This window comes from Cygnus atratus, chromosome 14 (genome assembly GCF_013377495.2).
Source record: "Cygnus atratus isolate AKBS03 ecotype Queensland, Australia chromosome 14, CAtr_DNAZoo_HiC_assembly, whole genome shotgun sequence".
Classification (NCBI taxonomy): domain Eukaryota; kingdom Metazoa; phylum Chordata; class Aves; order Anseriformes; family Anatidae; genus Cygnus; species Cygnus atratus.
This window is the reverse complement of record NC_066375.1, coordinates 3,795,720-3,812,899: the sequence shown is the minus strand read 5'-3', so window position 1 is coordinate 3,812,899 and position 17,180 is coordinate 3,795,720. Positions and strand designations below refer to the sequence as shown.

General features: G+C 46.7%; 1 protein-coding gene across 1 annotated transcript; it reads left to right on the top strand.

Moving 5' to 3' along the window:
- The first annotated feature begins 13,021 nt into the window (after positions 1–13,021).
- LOC118254870 (leukocyte cell-derived chemotaxin-2-like) lies at positions 13,022–15,443 on the top strand. Its single transcript, XM_035560582.2, has 4 exons — positions 13,022–13,094; positions 14,299–14,395; positions 14,601–14,746; positions 15,277–15,443. The coding sequence occupies exons 1-4, from the start codon at positions 13,049–13,051 to the stop codon at positions 15,441–15,443; spliced, it is 456 nt and encodes a 151-aa protein (XP_035416475.1). The 5' UTR covers positions 13,022–13,048.
- The last annotated feature ends 1,737 nt before the right edge of the window (positions 15,444–17,180 follow it).

Genomic DNA, 17,180 nt, shown 5'->3' with positions numbered 1-17,180 from the left:
TAAGCAAAACAGTGCAAAAATGGCATTACAAGTACTCAGACATGTACATGAAGTATACTTTTTAAGAGTGATTAATTAAATGAGGGAATTTTTTAATACATATTTTTAAAAAATATTGGAAGGCTTTAAGTTACCTAAAGGAGGAAAAGGGTAGGGGATGAGAGCAGCAATATTGGTTTTATCAGAAGAATAAGTCCAACACTATTAAAGCACAGGAACAGTGGGAGGAGAGAGTGGGCAAAATATCACAGCTGCTTGATCCCTCTGGGAAATGTAATTGTGTTGCATATCTATGTTGCATCTCCCATTCCAGATCTCGCTGAGATCAGCAGTGTGACATCAAGCATAAGCCTCAGGCTGCCTTTGCTCAGCAGCAGCCTTTACCTGGGGATATGCCCCCGTGCAACATCTGGAATTAACACTTCATGTCCATCTGTTGCCTGCAAGCTCAGGCCAACCCGTGCTCTGCCATGAGCAGGTTCACTGCAAAGCAATTGGGCTTCTTCACAGAGGAATTTTCATTTATTTGGAAGAGAACATTGAGCAGAATTTGACTTTCCCTTTTGGTTTGGTCTGCCCACTGGGAAAAGTCTGGTGCTAACATTAGTCCCTAATGGTATTGCCTCATGTTCTGATTAGACTATAAAAGCAGAAGAGGAAAAAAAAAAAAAAAAAAGAAGAAAAAAGGAAATGTGAAGGGGGAAAAGTTGGGGGGGGGGGGGAGCAGAGTCAACAGTGTAAAAAGCAACGGGGGGAGAGCGTAATGAAGGTGAAACCTAGTCCATAAGACACTCATCAAGAAAATTTCCTGCTAAGTCTTAGCTCAGACTTCTCTTTATCCAGACAAACATTTTCCTTCCTTTCAAGGGCTATCACATTTTTCAGAATAAAAAAACAAATGAAGAGCCTAATGTGAGGAATTTAAGCTACCGTTGTGAGCACTGTAAACTCTTAGAGACATTCAGTGGTATTATGTTAAGGTAAGTGATTCCATGTAGTCCAAAAGTAATCTGTACTCTTAGTTTTGGGGTAACTGTAGGAACAAAGAAATATTGTGCGTAAATCTCTCCATGACCTTTTCATATTAGAAAAATGATGTGCAGTTGGTTTTGAAGATCATTAGAGTTCGTTGTTGTTTTATTATTATTCACGTATGTCATGCAGGAATTTGGACAATAAATGGCTTGTTAAATGTAAGAAATAAATTTGTTGGCATTATAGTAATAAGCAGGATTTCTATTCCATTTAGATCAGTGCTAGCTAATGTATTATTCTTTCATGTATATATATATATACACACACACATACATATATGTTTGCAACATGTTACCATAAATCACATGCAAACGCAGAACAGATGTTTTATAGTAGCTGGGATTATCGTGCCTGGGTTGTGCTTCCATGGAAAACGACCCACAGCGGGCTCGGCAGAACATGCCTCGTGCATGGAGTAATGGGGCTGCTCGAAAAGGATATTTATACGTGGGGCTAACCTAGGGGTTTTTAAGTCTGAGAGGTGACTTGTCTTATTAGTCTGCTCTCAGATGAGTCAGACTGCATACAGATGGTTTCATTAGAAGAATATTTTCCAGTAAGCGCTCGTTTGTAATTGTCTGCACATCCAGAGCCCCGGCTTTCCCAGCCGTCACGATGAACCTCCAGAGCAGGGACACGGGGAGAGCTGGCCCTACAGATCCCCAGCGTGCCCCAGCCAAGGGATTTGTCTGCTTCCCCAAAAGGCAGCCTGAGGGAAGATCGAGGTAATTCTTCTGGATAAACTGCTCGCATTGCACTTAGTTGGCTGCCTGTATTTGTAAGCACGGTGCAGCGCTGGCTGTAGAACTGCACCGCTTTGTGATCAGTGTTTTTCTACAAATAAGGGACACAGGAACAGGCTGCCCCATCCCGGGAGGTGTTCAAGGCCAGATCAGACAAGGCCCTGGGCAACCTGATCTAGTGGCTGCCCATGGCAGTAGGTTGGAACTGGGTGATCTTTGAGGTCCCTTCCAACCCAAGCCATTCTATGAAACAGAAGTTGCAGAGACTAAGGTCAGCACAGAGTATGTAGAAATATATGGCCCTTGGTAAGAAACTGAGGGTTAATGCAGCAACAACCTCGGCCTGTCACCCTTACTGAACAAAATACAGAAACAAATGCACCTTTAAGCAGCGAGCAGAGTACCTGGGGGGCAATAGCTCCCTGTTTATCACACCCTGAAACCTCTTGCTGATGAGTTCCTCTCAAGCACGAGCACTAAAAAAGATCTAGGAGGAAGGGGAGAGCTGGCAGGCAGCTGCCAGTGGGGCCTTGGGGATGATGGCTGAGGTTGCCAGAGAGCTGGCACAGACCTGCCTCGAGAGCAGGTAAATCTGGGCTGCAAAGAGGATGTTTTTGCAAGAAGCATGGCTGGGAGGTGGCAGAGGGACAGGGACCAAGCTGAGGGACCCCTGCCTCAGCAGCCCCCACAGTTTGGGCTCTGCAAGGATCGCCCATCTCAGCAAGGTGACGTGGAACCACAAGCGAAACGTGGGAGACATAGCAACGTCCCCACAAATATTTTCCACATCTCAGAGCGGACTGTCAGCGATGACTGAAAAATTACCAATTTCACATGCATACATGTTTTTGTTTTGTTTTAAAGCAAAAATAACACCGCTTTCTATATCGCGCTTGCCAAGGGGCAGCTCTAATTCATTCCTTTGGCCATCTCTGTTGAATTTTCCTCTCTTCAATTTGCTAAACAAACAGATTTCCATGGATACTGCTGCTCGCTACTGATACGCCTCAGGCATACCACACATTTTTGCTGGGGAGCCACGAACGGGGACACCGCAATGGGGGGGGGTCCTGCAGCCACGGCCAGCTATGGCAGGGACTGACCCCAGCCCAGGGTGATGGCAGAGATGGCACTTGGTCCTTGCTTCTCCAGGAGGTGCCACGCAGTCATCTGACGTGGCTTTAAACATTTGGCACTGCCGTGGGATTGTGCCATGGGAGCCCCTGGCTCCCTGCCCCTTGTACATCCCCCAGAATGGGGCGGCGTGGCCAGATCCCAACCTCCAGATCTTCCTCTGGTTTTGGCACACAAAAAACACTCCCAAACACACACACGTTGCGCCTGCAGTGGGCTCATAGGGTAGAATTGCTAAGTTAAATTCAGATTTTTAATAAAATATATAATTTTTATAATTAATTTCCACTAAGATATGTAATATTTTCCTCCTTTTGATGTCTAATAAGCTAATTTCAATCAAGATGTCGTATAATTTCCTGCTTTTGAAGTCTAATGAGTAAATTGCATGGAAACCTCCATAAAGCACAGAACTCATTAATAAATGTATAGTCCCTTTGTCCAGGACTTCCAACTTTAAATCAAATGCACAACAACCAGATGTTTTTCACATTACTGCATTTCAAGATTTTACTGGAAGTGATCTCATCATACATACTTAATGTAGGTGTCCAACTGTGCATGTTATTCGTATCACGATTGAGACCTTGCAGCTTTAGGACACTGTGTGGCAAACACAAGTATTGTTTAAAGTGGATAAAATTTAAGCTAAGCTTGCCACTGGGATATGAAGGAGACCAAATTGGACGCTATACACTGATTTGATGAGTGTCAGAAGTGAGGAAATTATATCACTCAAACATTTGAACTTATTGTTAGGAAACACTGAGCCACTGTTTCTGGGAAAGATATTGAATTTAGCCAATCTAGTAAATCAAAGACTTCTCTGTTTTTCTTTGAAGTAGGCAATTAACTGCAAATGTAAAAAAATTGAGACCAGAGCAGAGAGAGCTGAAACGAGAAGTATGTTTTTCAAAGAAAATGAAAATGATGGCTTGCTCGCAGGGAGGGGTGGAATAATATTTCAGTAGGAAAACATTGCTTCACCACTTTTAAAGAAAATATATACAGTTAAGTTAGGATTTGAACTTTTTGTTAGGAAGCGTGGCGAGACAGCAGTGCGAGGCTTCCTTCCCCAGGGGGATGGAGAGCGCAGGATGCAGCCCATGCTGCACACCGTGGCTTTTTGATCATTAGGGAAATGCCCACTATGGACTCTGGCCTACAAGTACTAATTAGTCCCCCACTAATTACCAGCAAGGAGCATGCTGAAGGTTACTGTGCCTGTTTTCCATCAGAGCTGAGCAGTGGGCAGCCCCTTGCCAGGGGCAAGCTCACGCCTCCAGTTCACTACAGGAGAGCCCATCTTCCTACCTGCAACTTCCCTCCTCTCCCTCCGTGTCTGAACAAGATTTTCAGTTTGCTCAAGAATGTAAGAAACCTTTGTGCTCTTTTGGGTTCTTTCCCCAATGGAAGTGCCATGGGAGCTCAAATTGTGCAGAGGCATTTAAGTACCACAGGCTCCTCTCCACACCAAGGGGCCATGAGAGGCAAGAAAGAAGGAAGACAAGCGTTTGCTTAGAGAAATTGGTTGGATAATCTCATCTTTCTTTCCACACTAACTCATCCCAGCCTTCTTTGGAGATCATGTTCCTCTGTGCTGCTTTGACACAGCTTTCTGGGGTGTCCTCAATGGCAAAGAGGGCTCACAGCCTTTCCGCAGAGGAACACCCATCAGAAGCGACAGTGCTGCCCCTTCCCGTGGGGCCAGCCTTGACTCACATCACACATAACGGTGAAGCAAGAATTTGGTTTCCTGTCTCAGAAATGTGGGATGCCCACCCTATTTCCCAGCCTGCTCACTGTGCAGGAGGAGAGGAAGCAGGAGTGACTCATTTTTTCTTTCTACCACAAGAGGAGCACCAAGGAGCTGCAGAATGTGTGCCTCGTATGTGCAGACAGGTTGTATGAGCAGGTTCCATAGAAGTTGTCTAAGTCCTGGTGTAAGATCAAGGATCACGTTGGCACATATGAACACAAAATGTCACTTTTAAATGAGTGAGGTTTTTAATTTAATTTTTTTTTAAAGAGAAATAGGCTTTCCCAACACATTAGCAAGCCCTTTAATGCTATCTAGAGATAGCTCAAAATGCATGGACAATCACAGAGACACGAGCAGAAGAGCAAATGGTCCCCGCTCATCCTCAGACCTGAGCCGAGGTCCTTGGCATGGCCCGAAGACATCAGTGGGAGCAGTGGGTCTGAACATGGGAGCTGAATTGCTCCGTGCAGTTTCTGTAGGACTTAGATCACTTTTTGGCCCTTGTCAGGTGAATACACAACAGCAGCTGAGGCAGCAAGGGGTGCTGTGCCCCAGTGCAGACAGCACGCAGCATCACCGAGGGCTTGGCTCTCCTCCTGTGCAAGAGGGATAAATTTGGCACAAGGCTCTCAACCCACTCACCAACACCCCTTCAATAATCTTGGTAAGCAGCATGCAGCAAGGAGAGTTTGCAAATATTTTTCACGGGGAGCACAATTTAATTTAGATCTGTAGCTCATTATGAAGAGAATATAGACTTAAATTAGGAGACTGCATCCAATTAGGCTGTGCTGAGTTACAATGTTCCAGGCCTTGAGAATGGGATTTCATGGTCTTCTTATCTGAGATGTTCTGTTTGCATGCAAGATATTTGCAAAGAGGAGATTTTGCAAGCCGTCGGATGATTTCTGCAGTCCTCATTATTCCCATGCCAATTGCTGTCAATCATAACTGGCACCATAAAATGAATAAATCCCCACTCCGCTGCAAAGGGGTCGGGAACCTGCTGGAGCTCTGGCATTTGCATCTCAAGGCTCGCCAGCGGCGAAACTCAGCCCAAAATGTTCACCGCTACGGGAATAACAAGGCCTTGATCCACTCAACCTTCAGCATCAACCCTGGGTCTGTAATCTGGAGAAAATATCCTCTGCCACTTTTCACAGAGGCAGCAATGTGCTGGGCAAGCATGCCATGAGGCAGCCCGAAACAGACCAGTGGTGCTTCTGCCCAAGAAAGGGCAAAACACCTTGTTTTTTCTTTTTCCTTTTTTTTTTTTTCCCCCTCCACTGGACCAGCATTTGGGCTTGGGGAAAAAAAAAAAAAAAAAAAAAAAAAAAAAAAAAAAAAAGGTCAAAAGTGACTTTGCTGGCCAAAGCAACTGCTTGATCCCTGGCAATTCCCCAGCAGTGTTTGGCTGACCCTGGCAGTAGAGGAATTATTCATGGGTGGTTGGTATGAGGATCATAACCAAGCAACTTCTGAATCCGGTCTGACACAGGAGGGCTTCACACCTGCGGCACCAAGTCTCTCCTGCCCGACCCCACGGGCAGCAAGGGCACGGCCTCAGATCCTGCCCAAGCTACAGACACTGCACAGTGCACCCCAGAAAGCAATGACAGTTTTAAGAACGCCAACACAATTTGATACATAAGGGATTGCTAAAAACATATCAAAATATAAGAGGACGCACAAACCTCCTGTCCTCTCCTGGCCCTGTTGCCTATTTATAGATGTTACACATGGCTGCAAATCAAAGAGTTCTCAGAAGGAACCGTAATACTGTTATGTTTTTCTCTAAAAGTAACTAGATTGTTTTTGATATGGACATTAAAGAATTTTAGTTTTCAGACAGCAAAAGGCCCCTTCAATCCCCCCGCCCCCCTTTTTATTTATTTAAATAAAGGGAGATGAGGGCTGAAGTCATCCTTTCCCTGAAAATCAGCTGGGCAGACACGAAAAGCTACTGCACCCTCTGCTGGAGAGTGCTGAGAGGAGACATTCAGGCAAGCTTCAGACAGGCTTCATGCATGACAGGCCTTGTACAAGAGATTTTATTTCCTAAAAATCATCTTTCCAATGATACAGCACAGATGAAGTCACAACGTGCCTTACAGCATCTCTCATCCCAGCCAGAGACAGCCAGTGGTGCAAATTGTGCCCTGGCCACCAGGAACAATAAATCCTGCATCAGCCACGACTAGGCGTGAATGGGCAGCTAGCTCTGTTTCTGGCAATAACTACAAATAATTATCTTTTATCCTATCTTTGAGAGGGGCTCAGGGGACAGCTGGACAGCAGCATCCAGGAGCAAGGCACTCCTAAAGGTGGGACATGTCCAGGGCTCCTGCTCTGTGCACAGCTGGCTCAGAAGCACCCCAGAGGGCCCAAGGAGCACCCAGCACCCACCCAAGGAGCCCAGGGCTTCCTCCCTCCCCCCACAAAAGTCTGAGGGATCTGAGGTTTTCCACAGCCACAGCACTCCCCCATTTCACATCACCACCACCACGACCACATCTGTGTCCAAGCAGGACCTTGCAAACAAGCAGGAATTTCTTATCAGAGCAGTGGGAGCACACAGACTACCTGCAGACACTCGATTGTTTCCTAAAAGTAAAAAATAAAAAATAAAAAAAATCCCTAGCCTTCATTGCATCAAGGCAACAGAGCCTGGGGAAGTTTTAATTAACCCTCACCAGCCAGCGGAAGGAAATTGCACAGCACGACAGACTTTTCCAAGAGAAGCCATACAGGAAACCTATTAGCAGCCCAAGCGATAAGATACGGGGCAGGGAATGAGCTGTGGAGTTAATGGGACAAGAGGAAGCTGTTTGCAAGCCGTCTCTTAGTGGCACAGTAGTTATCATACCATAACACATAGCTATCATACCTGAGGCACACACTCAGCAGAGGGGGCTGACAGGGCTGGAATATCCAAGGTATCGCAAAGCAGCGGCCTCACCTCAAATGCAGGACCCCGGACGTGCTCAGGATACCTTCAGCCAGAGGCTGGCTGCCCAGAAGAAAGTTGCAGCCAGATATTCATTGGTAGAGCTTAAATTAAATGCAATGTTCTTTCTAGTTTAAGCGAGAATTAATTTGGGTGGCCTCAGCAGTCAGCTCTGGCCATGACATTTGTGTCCCCTCACTCCGAGGAGCCCAGGACCTCATTTTCTGGCTTGTCCAGGTGAGCACATCCCTCCTCTCCCCATTTGTCTCTCTCCTTACCTGTACTCCAGGCCCAGTGCTCCCCCAGCACACATTTCAGCAAAAGGTTAATTTTCCCTAATTGTGACCACAGTGTTCAGGAGGGATCACTTGGTCTAGAGTCAGTACCTTATCCACCACCACTAAAATACCCTCAAACGAGCCACGGAAATACAATAGCTTAAACACTTTGCAGCGCTTTAGGCTAGACAGTGGTTTACGACTATCTGGTTTCCGTTCAGAGACCTGCCGAGGGGCCATCCCCAACCAGGCGAGGTTATTTCTGCCACGGCAGGGCTCTGCCAGCCCCAGGGTAACGCAGACCAAAGCTGCTGCCCCTGCCATCAGCCAGACCGGCCTCGGCTCCTGCACCAGGCTGTCCCTGCAGCCTCCCAAAATCTGGTGATCAGTCCTCTTAAAATGTAAGAGGAAAGCTGCTGGGTACAGGAGAGTAACAGTCACCACAACAGCTGTATCCCTTTTTTTGTTGTTGTTGTTGTTGTTTGTTTGTTTGTTTTTGTTTGTTTTTTTATAGTCGTCATCCTCCTGAGCAGGGGAGATGCCAGGTGTCCCAACAAGGCTCAGGGTTTCGAAGTGAAGGCTTTGTGGTGAGATAAACGGCTGTAAGTGAAAGCAGAGCTGCTGGAGCACAGCCCCATGCTGCAGGGGGCACAGGGACATAGCGATGTGCAGGGAAGGAAAAGCAAAGCAACTTTTCCATTTCTGCCCACGGAGTCACTGCCTGCAAGCTCCTGTTATTAGCAGCAGCCAGCTCAACCCTTCCCATCAGGTAAAGAGCACTTCCCTGGGGGAGGCAGGGGACTCAGGCTGTGCTGCACAGCCCTTCCTCAGCACATAGGTAGGGCATGCAAAGATGCAAAAGAAAAAAAAGGACTGTAGGGGACCTGTTATTCCCAGTCCCAGAGGGCAGGTGGGCATCCCCGTGAACATCAGCACTGGGACCAGGTTTCCCTTCATCGGAGATGGAGAGTTGGAAAATACCAGAGAGCTGAGACAGTGCTTTGTGGGGTTGTTTTGAGCAAAACAAGGAAGAATGCAAAAAAAAAAAGTATACGTATATTATACACACACACACACTCTTCTATCTCTACACACAGGCACAGAAAGATGCAGGGAGATGAGGGAGGGCTGCTCGGCAGGGCTGCATTCTCCTGTTTTCCATCAGAGGGCAGAGGCAGCCCCGGCAGCTGCCCATAGCCCCATGAGCTGCCTTCCCTGATCCTCCTCCGTTTCCTCTCCTAGCCCCGCCAAGGAGATCTCTTGCCCAACATTTTTGGGAGGAAAAATAATAATAAACCCAGGATGCTCCCTGTGTCATCAGTAGGATGAGAGCAGAGGTGATGGAGAAGGGGCAGAGGGCAAGCATCACCCTGGGGACACAGGGAGCCTGGGGACGATGACCTGATGTCTTTCTGGGGGTCAGACAGCTGTGAGGGATCCAGCGCTTTTAAAGCTTTCAGGGGCTAAATAAAGGCCCAGCACAAATCCTCACGAAGTGCAGGCTGCAGAACAGCTGGAGGCAGCTTGCTGGAAGCCCACAGAGCTCCAGAGACTCCAGAAAGGAGCAAGGTTTCATGGTGGCACCCAACCTTCAGTTGCTGGCGTTAACCAACAAAAAACCACCGCGTGTTTCCACAGATTGAAGCAAGGCTTCTTGAGGAACCACAACACCCCTCTCTTCCACAGGCTGAATGTTTCTAAACTGTTTCCCACAAAACTCTGCAATAAAGTCTCTCTAAATTACACTCATTAGTTAACTTGGGTTTCATTACCATCCTTTCCCTCAGTGCCCATTACGCCAGCTGCATGGTGCATTTCAGGAATCCGCTACACATTGGAAACAAAAATGTTTCCTCTGAGAAAAAAAAAGAGGCTTTTTGGTGACAAGATAATTCTTATTTCTTTAAGGGTCCCAGGGCTCTATCAGAGACAGGAGGCAGATGAAATGACTGCTTCTGGACACCAGAGTGCTCTCTGGCATGCCCTGTTATTCCAATGTCTTTGTTTGCTAAACAGAATTAACAGAAGCAGTAAGTTATCATCATGGACAGCTTTCTAACTCAATCCCTCTTTCCTGTCCTCAGGAGCCCCTGGGAAACTCAGGAGACACCCAGCAAGGGGAAGAACAGAGCTGACAGGGGGGCACGCAGCTCAGCACCCCTCGAGCAGCTCACACGCAGCATCCTCCTCCATCAAAAATAAAAGGGAAAAAGCCACTGATAACAAACATCTGCAGTTCCATGCCTTGGTGCTTACTTCTCTCAATTCCACATTAGAAATTCAGCTGCAATATCGCAAAAAAAATGGATGTTTAGGTAAGGCTGACATCTAGGTAACCAAGGTGCCCTCTCGTCTTTACTGCAATCTGCCTCTACCCAGGGATTTAATTGTACTTTGATCTGAAAGTCTTTCAAACATATTTAGGTGTTTCAAGATGTAATAACTGATAACCAGAAGAAAAGGGAAGGCTCCTGTCTGTTAGTTTGATATGCTGAGTAACTCCTGTAAAGCAAAACCCAGTGTGCTTGTGTTAAACCCTCCAAATTGCAGGTTTTAGGGGAGAGGAACTAAGAGCATTTTTAGTATAAGCTAGTTGGGCTGAGAATTCCTATCCTTCAGAGCATCACCGACAAACTCAGTCATGCCTTGGTACTTGGTAAAGCAGAAATAAAATTATTACAGCTATTTGCACCCCTTCCACAAGGGAAAAAACCCTCATCTTGCTAAATGAGGGGCTGAGTCAAACGCTTCCTCCTTAATGAAAAGTTTATTAGATCCCAGCAGGGCTACAGCTTTGGAAATTGCTTTTAGTGCATTTGATGAGTTTTGGGGGCTAAGATTTAATGTTGCTGCCATTTAAATTTGATCTTACTTGAATTACACATAATTTGATTGTGCTCAGTTGCATGTGAGCAGATCACCACTTTGCTACTGATCCTCTCCCCTGCAGGAGAGGCCACCAACCACTACCCAGCCATCCACCTCACCTGCTTCTCAACAGCTCCCAGCACTACAGGAGATGAGGAAAAGCTTCACTCACCTGCCATAGGGACTCCCAAATCCTTCCTCCTTCCCCCAGGGAGCTCCTCAGAGCCCCCCACAAGCACAACCCCCAGCCCTGCTCCTCCTCTCCTTGCTTTAATTCTTTCACACACCTGCAAGCAATGCAAAATTGACTGCCAACTGCTGCCACTTTTCGGCTGATTTTATGTAAAATAATAACAGCAATAATAGTAATAATAATAAACTTTGGCTACAGCTAGCAAGAAGCAAAACATGAAGAAATTGGCAGCTATTATGCAGTGCTTCAGTCTTCGCAGCGTTGCTCACACAGAGCAAGGCTGCAGTTCCCACCAAAGGCAGTGCTGCAAAGTGTGACTTGTACACAAGTCAAGCGAGGCATCAGCTGCTCTTGCACAGCTCACGCCAAACCCAAGTTAGTCATTCTTTACCTCTCTGATCTTTATCTGAGGGAATAACGCAAAATGTCAGCAAATAATTCAGTCTTTGCCATGTTTAATTCACTCGGTTAGCTCTGTTGAAACTTTCTAACTCAGTCAGCAAAACCAAAACAAACCCAAAGCATCTCATGGAGGGGCACGGGGAGCCTGCCTTGCAGACCACAGCAGTCTCCCTGGCCGCCACGTGCTGCAGGCAGCACGGCAGCAGTTTATTAAAAGACCCTGGAGGAACAAATATTCCACCTGGGAATCCAGATTTCCAAAAAGCTGTTTGTGCAAACTGCGTGAAGCAAGGGCAGATGCACATTTTGTGAGCTCTACATGCCCAGGTACCGGTGGCCCCCCTACCAGAGGGTAGGTGCAGGAGCCAGCTGCTGTGGCTGCTGCCTTCTGACTGCAGGGAAATGCCAGCAATGGAGCAGGTCAATGGCCAAGAGGGCTCGGGGTTGTGTTTGGAGAAGCTGGTGGGTTCCCCTGTCATGTCTCACCATGGTACGCTTCCTCTGTTGTACTATACTGAGCATGCAATGTGAAACCAAGTGGGCTGAAAAAGGGTTTGTTATCCCTCAGGATATTTATTAGCAAGAGAATATGGAGGGAAAGCTGGTTTTTAGCTTCTGGAAAAATGCACAACATTACTTCAGTCATTCTTTTCTCCTCTTTGATGTTGATTGGTAAGTTGCTAACAAAATTAGAAATTAACAATCTGAATTTAAGGTAATACAAGTTTATCTGACATGGTTTAGGTATGATCACATCTCAGCATTCGGGCTGAGAGCCAGCCCTGACCCACAGCCACGTCCAGCCTGGGCACGGGGTTATTTCTGCACAGAGAAACCAAAGAGCACGCACCAGGCAGCCAGAGAGCCAAGCAGATAACAACTTCCAGCTCCTGGCTATAAACCAGGCATCCCACTCCCTCCTTTCCCAGAAACAACTCTGGAGATGCCCTTGTTCATGCTCCACTGCTCTCTTCTCCTTCCATTTCCTGTAAATTTGCTCAGCCACGATATCACAGGGTCCTGCGCTTTGTCCGTTCAGGAACAGTGAAGGTTGTAAACATCTCCCACGCCGTTAGCGCTGCAGGTTTGTCATCATGGACAAAGCAATATCTGGGATTCATTAATGAAGGAATGGGGATCGGGGGTCCCATCTCATGGGCTGCCTAACCAGAGTTGGGGCGCACACAGTTTTTCCTGCATAAGGCACGGAGCTGTGCCCACCTGCCTGAATTTCTTTCCAAGCCACGGTGGGACGGCAAAGGTATATATTTTTTTTATATATTTTTTATATTCAAGTTCTTTTCCCCCTTTCCACCCATGGCATCTTGCTAAACATCAGGATTGGGCAACAGGCAGGAATGGAGAGAACTAGTTACAAACTGTCTTTAATGTTTGGTTTTAAAATTCTTCTTTTTTGTTGTAAACAAAAGCAAACAAGAACACACAGCTGGTGTTGCTAAACGGGCTGGAGCCTGCACACACCGATCAGCCAGGCTGGGGGTGCAGCCCATGGGCTGCTGGCAACTCTTGCTGCTGGCCCGAATCTGCAAGCAAAAATGCTGATGTCATGTAAATTTTCTGATTGGCTGGAAAAATTGGGATACAGCCTCTGTTGGGATGTATAAATAGAAAGCAAAGTGGTTTGGACCTTCTGCTGTGAAAGCAGAGCTCTCGAGGTACATCAAGATGCACGGAGTCACAGCACTCATCCTTCTGATCGCCATCTCCAGTGGTAAGTTAGCTCAATTTCTGTAAACGCATTTTCTTCTTCTTCTCTCACACCCTCTCTTTCTTTCTTTTTTTGTTTTTGTTTGTTTCTTTATGAAGTCTAGGAGCTGATTTATTCTGTGCCATTTTTTGCTTTTGAAAATCACTTGACTCACACTGCATTGAAACCTACATCGAAAAAGCCTTTTTAGTTATGGTACAGAGTTGCAGTAATATTTTGTAGGAGAACTAACACTGCTTGAACAGAACAGAGTCAGCTGAGGTGCACCAATCCCTAACAGCATGCATTTTTTCTTAAAAGCCTTTTACTCAAAGATCAGCCTGCTGAGCACAGGGTCTTCCCAGAGGTGTTTGTGCGTTTAATGTCGTCACTTTTGCTTCTATAAAGAATACATGATTTGTTAAAATAAATGAAGAACACCTAGAACAAAGGGCTGCTTAGCTTGAGGAAGGCATCAGATGTTTCCTGCACCTTTTAACACCAGTCCTTCGGCGTATAATTTCCCCATTTGTGTATGCTCCCCGACGCCAGCAGGGCTGGTGCCTGCGAGGTGTTGATGCACACAAACAAACCCCAGCCAGCTGCTTTTTGCTATACCAGCCCTGTTCTCCAGCCCCAAAGAGCATCACTTGGGCACCCTGTGTGCTTTGGTGGGGCAGGCTGGGGCCCTTCGAGGCTTACAGAAGGTAAAGGAGGGCGCCCCTGTCCCCCCTTTTCCCCTACAAAGCTCTTCCTCTCTCAGGTGTGGCTGGGGCTGTCTTATCAGCAGGGGTTTGGCTGTGGGTGACGACAGCGAAAGCTGGATGCGTTCTCCATCACTTGGGTGGTTGGACTTGGTATTGAAGGTTTTTTCCAGCTTAGGTGATTCTGCGACTCTGTAACTCTTTGTTCTGCATCTTTGCCTTGAAGTCACTGCTGCAAGTACCCTCAAGTGTCATTGCACAGAGCATAAAACAAAAAGAAAGATATCTCACAGCATCCCTAAAATTAACTTCCATTAAAAGATAACAAATTATCTGGTTCCACGAACCTGATCCACGCTCACAACAAAGTCCAAAGGGACTTTACTGTTAATTTCAACAGACTTTCAACCAGGCCTTTAGATTTTCAGAGCTCTGTGTGGCACTTAGCAATAGCAGGCATTAAACAACATGGGTGGGGAAACCTCCTTGCTAGCTGCAGCCTTTCACCTTCTCTTCTTTTCTAGTTGCTGCAGGCCAATGGGGGAAAATCTGCGCAGGTCAACCCTCCAACAAAATCCGAGGCTGTGACAGCCATGGCTGCGGCCACTACAACGCCCCCAGGTCCGGGCCACGAAGACAGGACAGCACTTGAAGCTTTCTTAATAAAAATAAGCACAAAATAGGGGTGGGGGGAGCGGGGTGGGGTGGAGGAGCTTTGAGATTGGAGCTCTGGGGCTGTTTCCCTGGAGCTCGGGGCAGAGCAGGGTGATGGGGGGCAGCAGGAGGAGCAACCCTCTGCTTGCTCATGGCGTCTGCTCTTCTGCAGGGGAGGCAAGAAGCACAAAGGGGTGGACGTGGTGTGCACAGACGGCTCGGCGGTGTACGCGCCCTTCGCAGGGAAGATCGACAGACAGGCCAAGCCCTACGGGAACGGCAACGCCATCGACAACGGCATCCAGCTGTCAGGAGCAGGTAGCCAAGCTGAAGGATGTGCGCTTGCAACCCCTGATTGCAGAATGCTCCCGGCTGTTTATTGGATTTTAAGCTGAGCCCCAACTTGTGACCCCTGCCTGAGCTGCAGAGTGTTTGCCTGTTAACGAATCCAAACAAAAAACGCATCTTTGAAAGCCAAGCTCTGTTTATGCAGGAAAATTAATTGGTGCCAGGTTATGGTATTTCACATCTGTGAAAAAGGTAAAAGGATGGGGCTGGCCCCTTTGCACATTTGGGATGATTAAAGGAAGAGCCTTTTACTTGCTGATGCAGTTCTACCCAACTTAATCCTCTTCCCAATCTCCTCCATATTTAATTATCTCTTTTCTTATTCTCTCTCCCTGATGCTCTAGGAACATAACAGCATTTTCTGCAATGTTTCCTGCTGCTGTAACTCAAATCATTTTATTGTCATTTATATTTTGCTACTGAATGTTATGACTTTGCCAGGCTTTTATACCACTGCATAGGAACAACAGTTTCTCACCTTCTCTCTTCCCTCTTGCCAGGATTCTGCATTAAGATGTTTTACATCAAACCCGTCAAGTACAGCGGCACCATCAAAAAGGGAGAGAAAATCGGCGTCCTGCTGCCCATGCAGAGTGTCTACCAAGGGATCACGTCCCACGTCCACATCCAGAACTGCGACTTAACAAACCCCACTCCCAACCTGTAAAGGGAGGCTGCAAATCCACGCAAAGCCTTCAGCTCCTCCCCTGGCTGCTCATTAAATTGCCTGGGCATTGGTGGCTGCTCTAGCAAAGTGGAAGCCACTGAACCTTCTCTCCATGGCTCCATAAGTATTCATAAGCAAAATGCTGGTAGTTATCCTAACACAGATATATAACACATGCTTTAAAGCTATTTCTGTATCCTGCACATCGCGGTCGCAGCGTGCAGCGGGAGGCACAGAGCCTCGGGGACCTCGCCGCGCTGTGCCACCAAACACCAGCGGTCCCTCACTAAGCCAGAAACCTCACTTTGCTTACCTATGGGAAAGTCATATCATTAAAGGGCTGTTCCACTAGAAATTGCTTTGAATCTCTTTGGTGCCGTCACAGATATGGGTTTGGTTCTGCAGATGGGGGAAAAGAAATGGATAAAGCTGAAACTCAAATCTTTCCCGGGGCCCATCACAAAAAAATGTAAAACAAGGTTAATGAAGTAACTCTTTCCATTTGCCCAGACTCCTGCTTTGGGATTGCTTTGCCAAGCTTAGGTTTCTTTTTGTCCAAGTGAGGCATTTCTTTCCATTAACAAATCAGCTGAAGTCTTTCCCAAGAGAACAGAGTCCTGTTAACAGCACAGGGCTTTCCCGGGCAGTGCTACCAACCTGCTCCTGGCACTCAACAGAAGCTGTGGGCACATGGATTTATTAAAGCCACTGCAATCTTAGGTAAGCAAGAAAGCTGCTACAGTGGGAGCTGTGTATGTCCCAGCAGCAGATTTGTTTTTACAAGAAAGTACAGAAAGACGTGCTATATCTGTGAAAAATTCTGAACCTGCTGTGTCCCATTCCCCTTCCCCAGGAGCCACTTTAGCTTTGCCATGGATAAAACATCAGCACATCCAGATAAATGTATAGCCCAAACCTGCAGAGACACTGAGCCACAACGCCCGGTTCATACACCCGAGTCTTCTGTGAAAAAAAAAAAAGAAGAAATCTTTAAACGAGAGTAGAAACATCCCAGCAAAAGTCCTCAGTGTTCTCCAATTTAGACCAAAATCTCCTTTTTTTTTATGGCAGGAAGTTGGTTTCCCAGAGAAAGGAAACGTTCCCAGTTAGGTTTCACTTGGTGAACATCCCAGTTTTTAACCCAGTTACCAGCTTCTCCCATTTGCAAAGGGAAGGCCCCCAGCAAGCACCGACTCACCGTGCTTTGCTTTCTTTCATGCTTTTCTTTCTCCAAGCATCAAGGGACTTTTGGAGGTTTCAGCCAGAACGATATCCTCAAGAGACAGGGCATAGGTAGAAGAAAGGTTTTCTTCTCTGTTCCTCCATTCTCCGTGTCAAAACCTAACTTGGGCTTAGCAAGTATACCAACAAAGGCAAAATAAATCTGAGGGGGAGTCTTCAACCGGAGCTGTGCGCCAGCTCAGGGCTTTGTCTTCAGCTCAAGCTAGCAAAGAAAGGCGATGTACTCAGATCTCCTACAGCATGATACGGATTTTAAATGCCATGGCCAAACGTGCCTTGTGGCTGGCTGATCAACGAGCACAGCCTGCTGATTTTCCAGCAATACTACAATTAAAGCTGTTTAGACAAAGCTTATTTAGTCATTGTGACAAAATCTCTCTTATCTCAGCCTGCTCAAGTGATCAGAAGCCTGATTACACAGTGAAAGCAATTTGTTTCACATTCTGCCAGCTTGATTTTCACCGTGAAAGCCCACACTGCTAATTGCACAAGTAA

Excerpts from the sequence above, each read along its gene's own strand:
- LOC118254870 (XM_035560582.2), top strand. The coding sequence starts at position 13,049 with ATGCACGGAGTCACAGCACTCATCCTTCTGATCGCCATCTCCAGTG. Across the intron at positions 13,095-14,298 it reads TCTGATCGCCATCTCCAGTG|TTGCTGCAGGCCAATGGGGG; the intron begins GTAAGTTAGCTC and ends CTTCTTTTCTAG. Across the intron at positions 14,396-14,600 it reads GGCCACTACAACGCCCCCAG|GGGAGGCAAGAAGCACAAAG; the intron begins GTCCGGGCCACG and ends GCTCTTCTGCAG.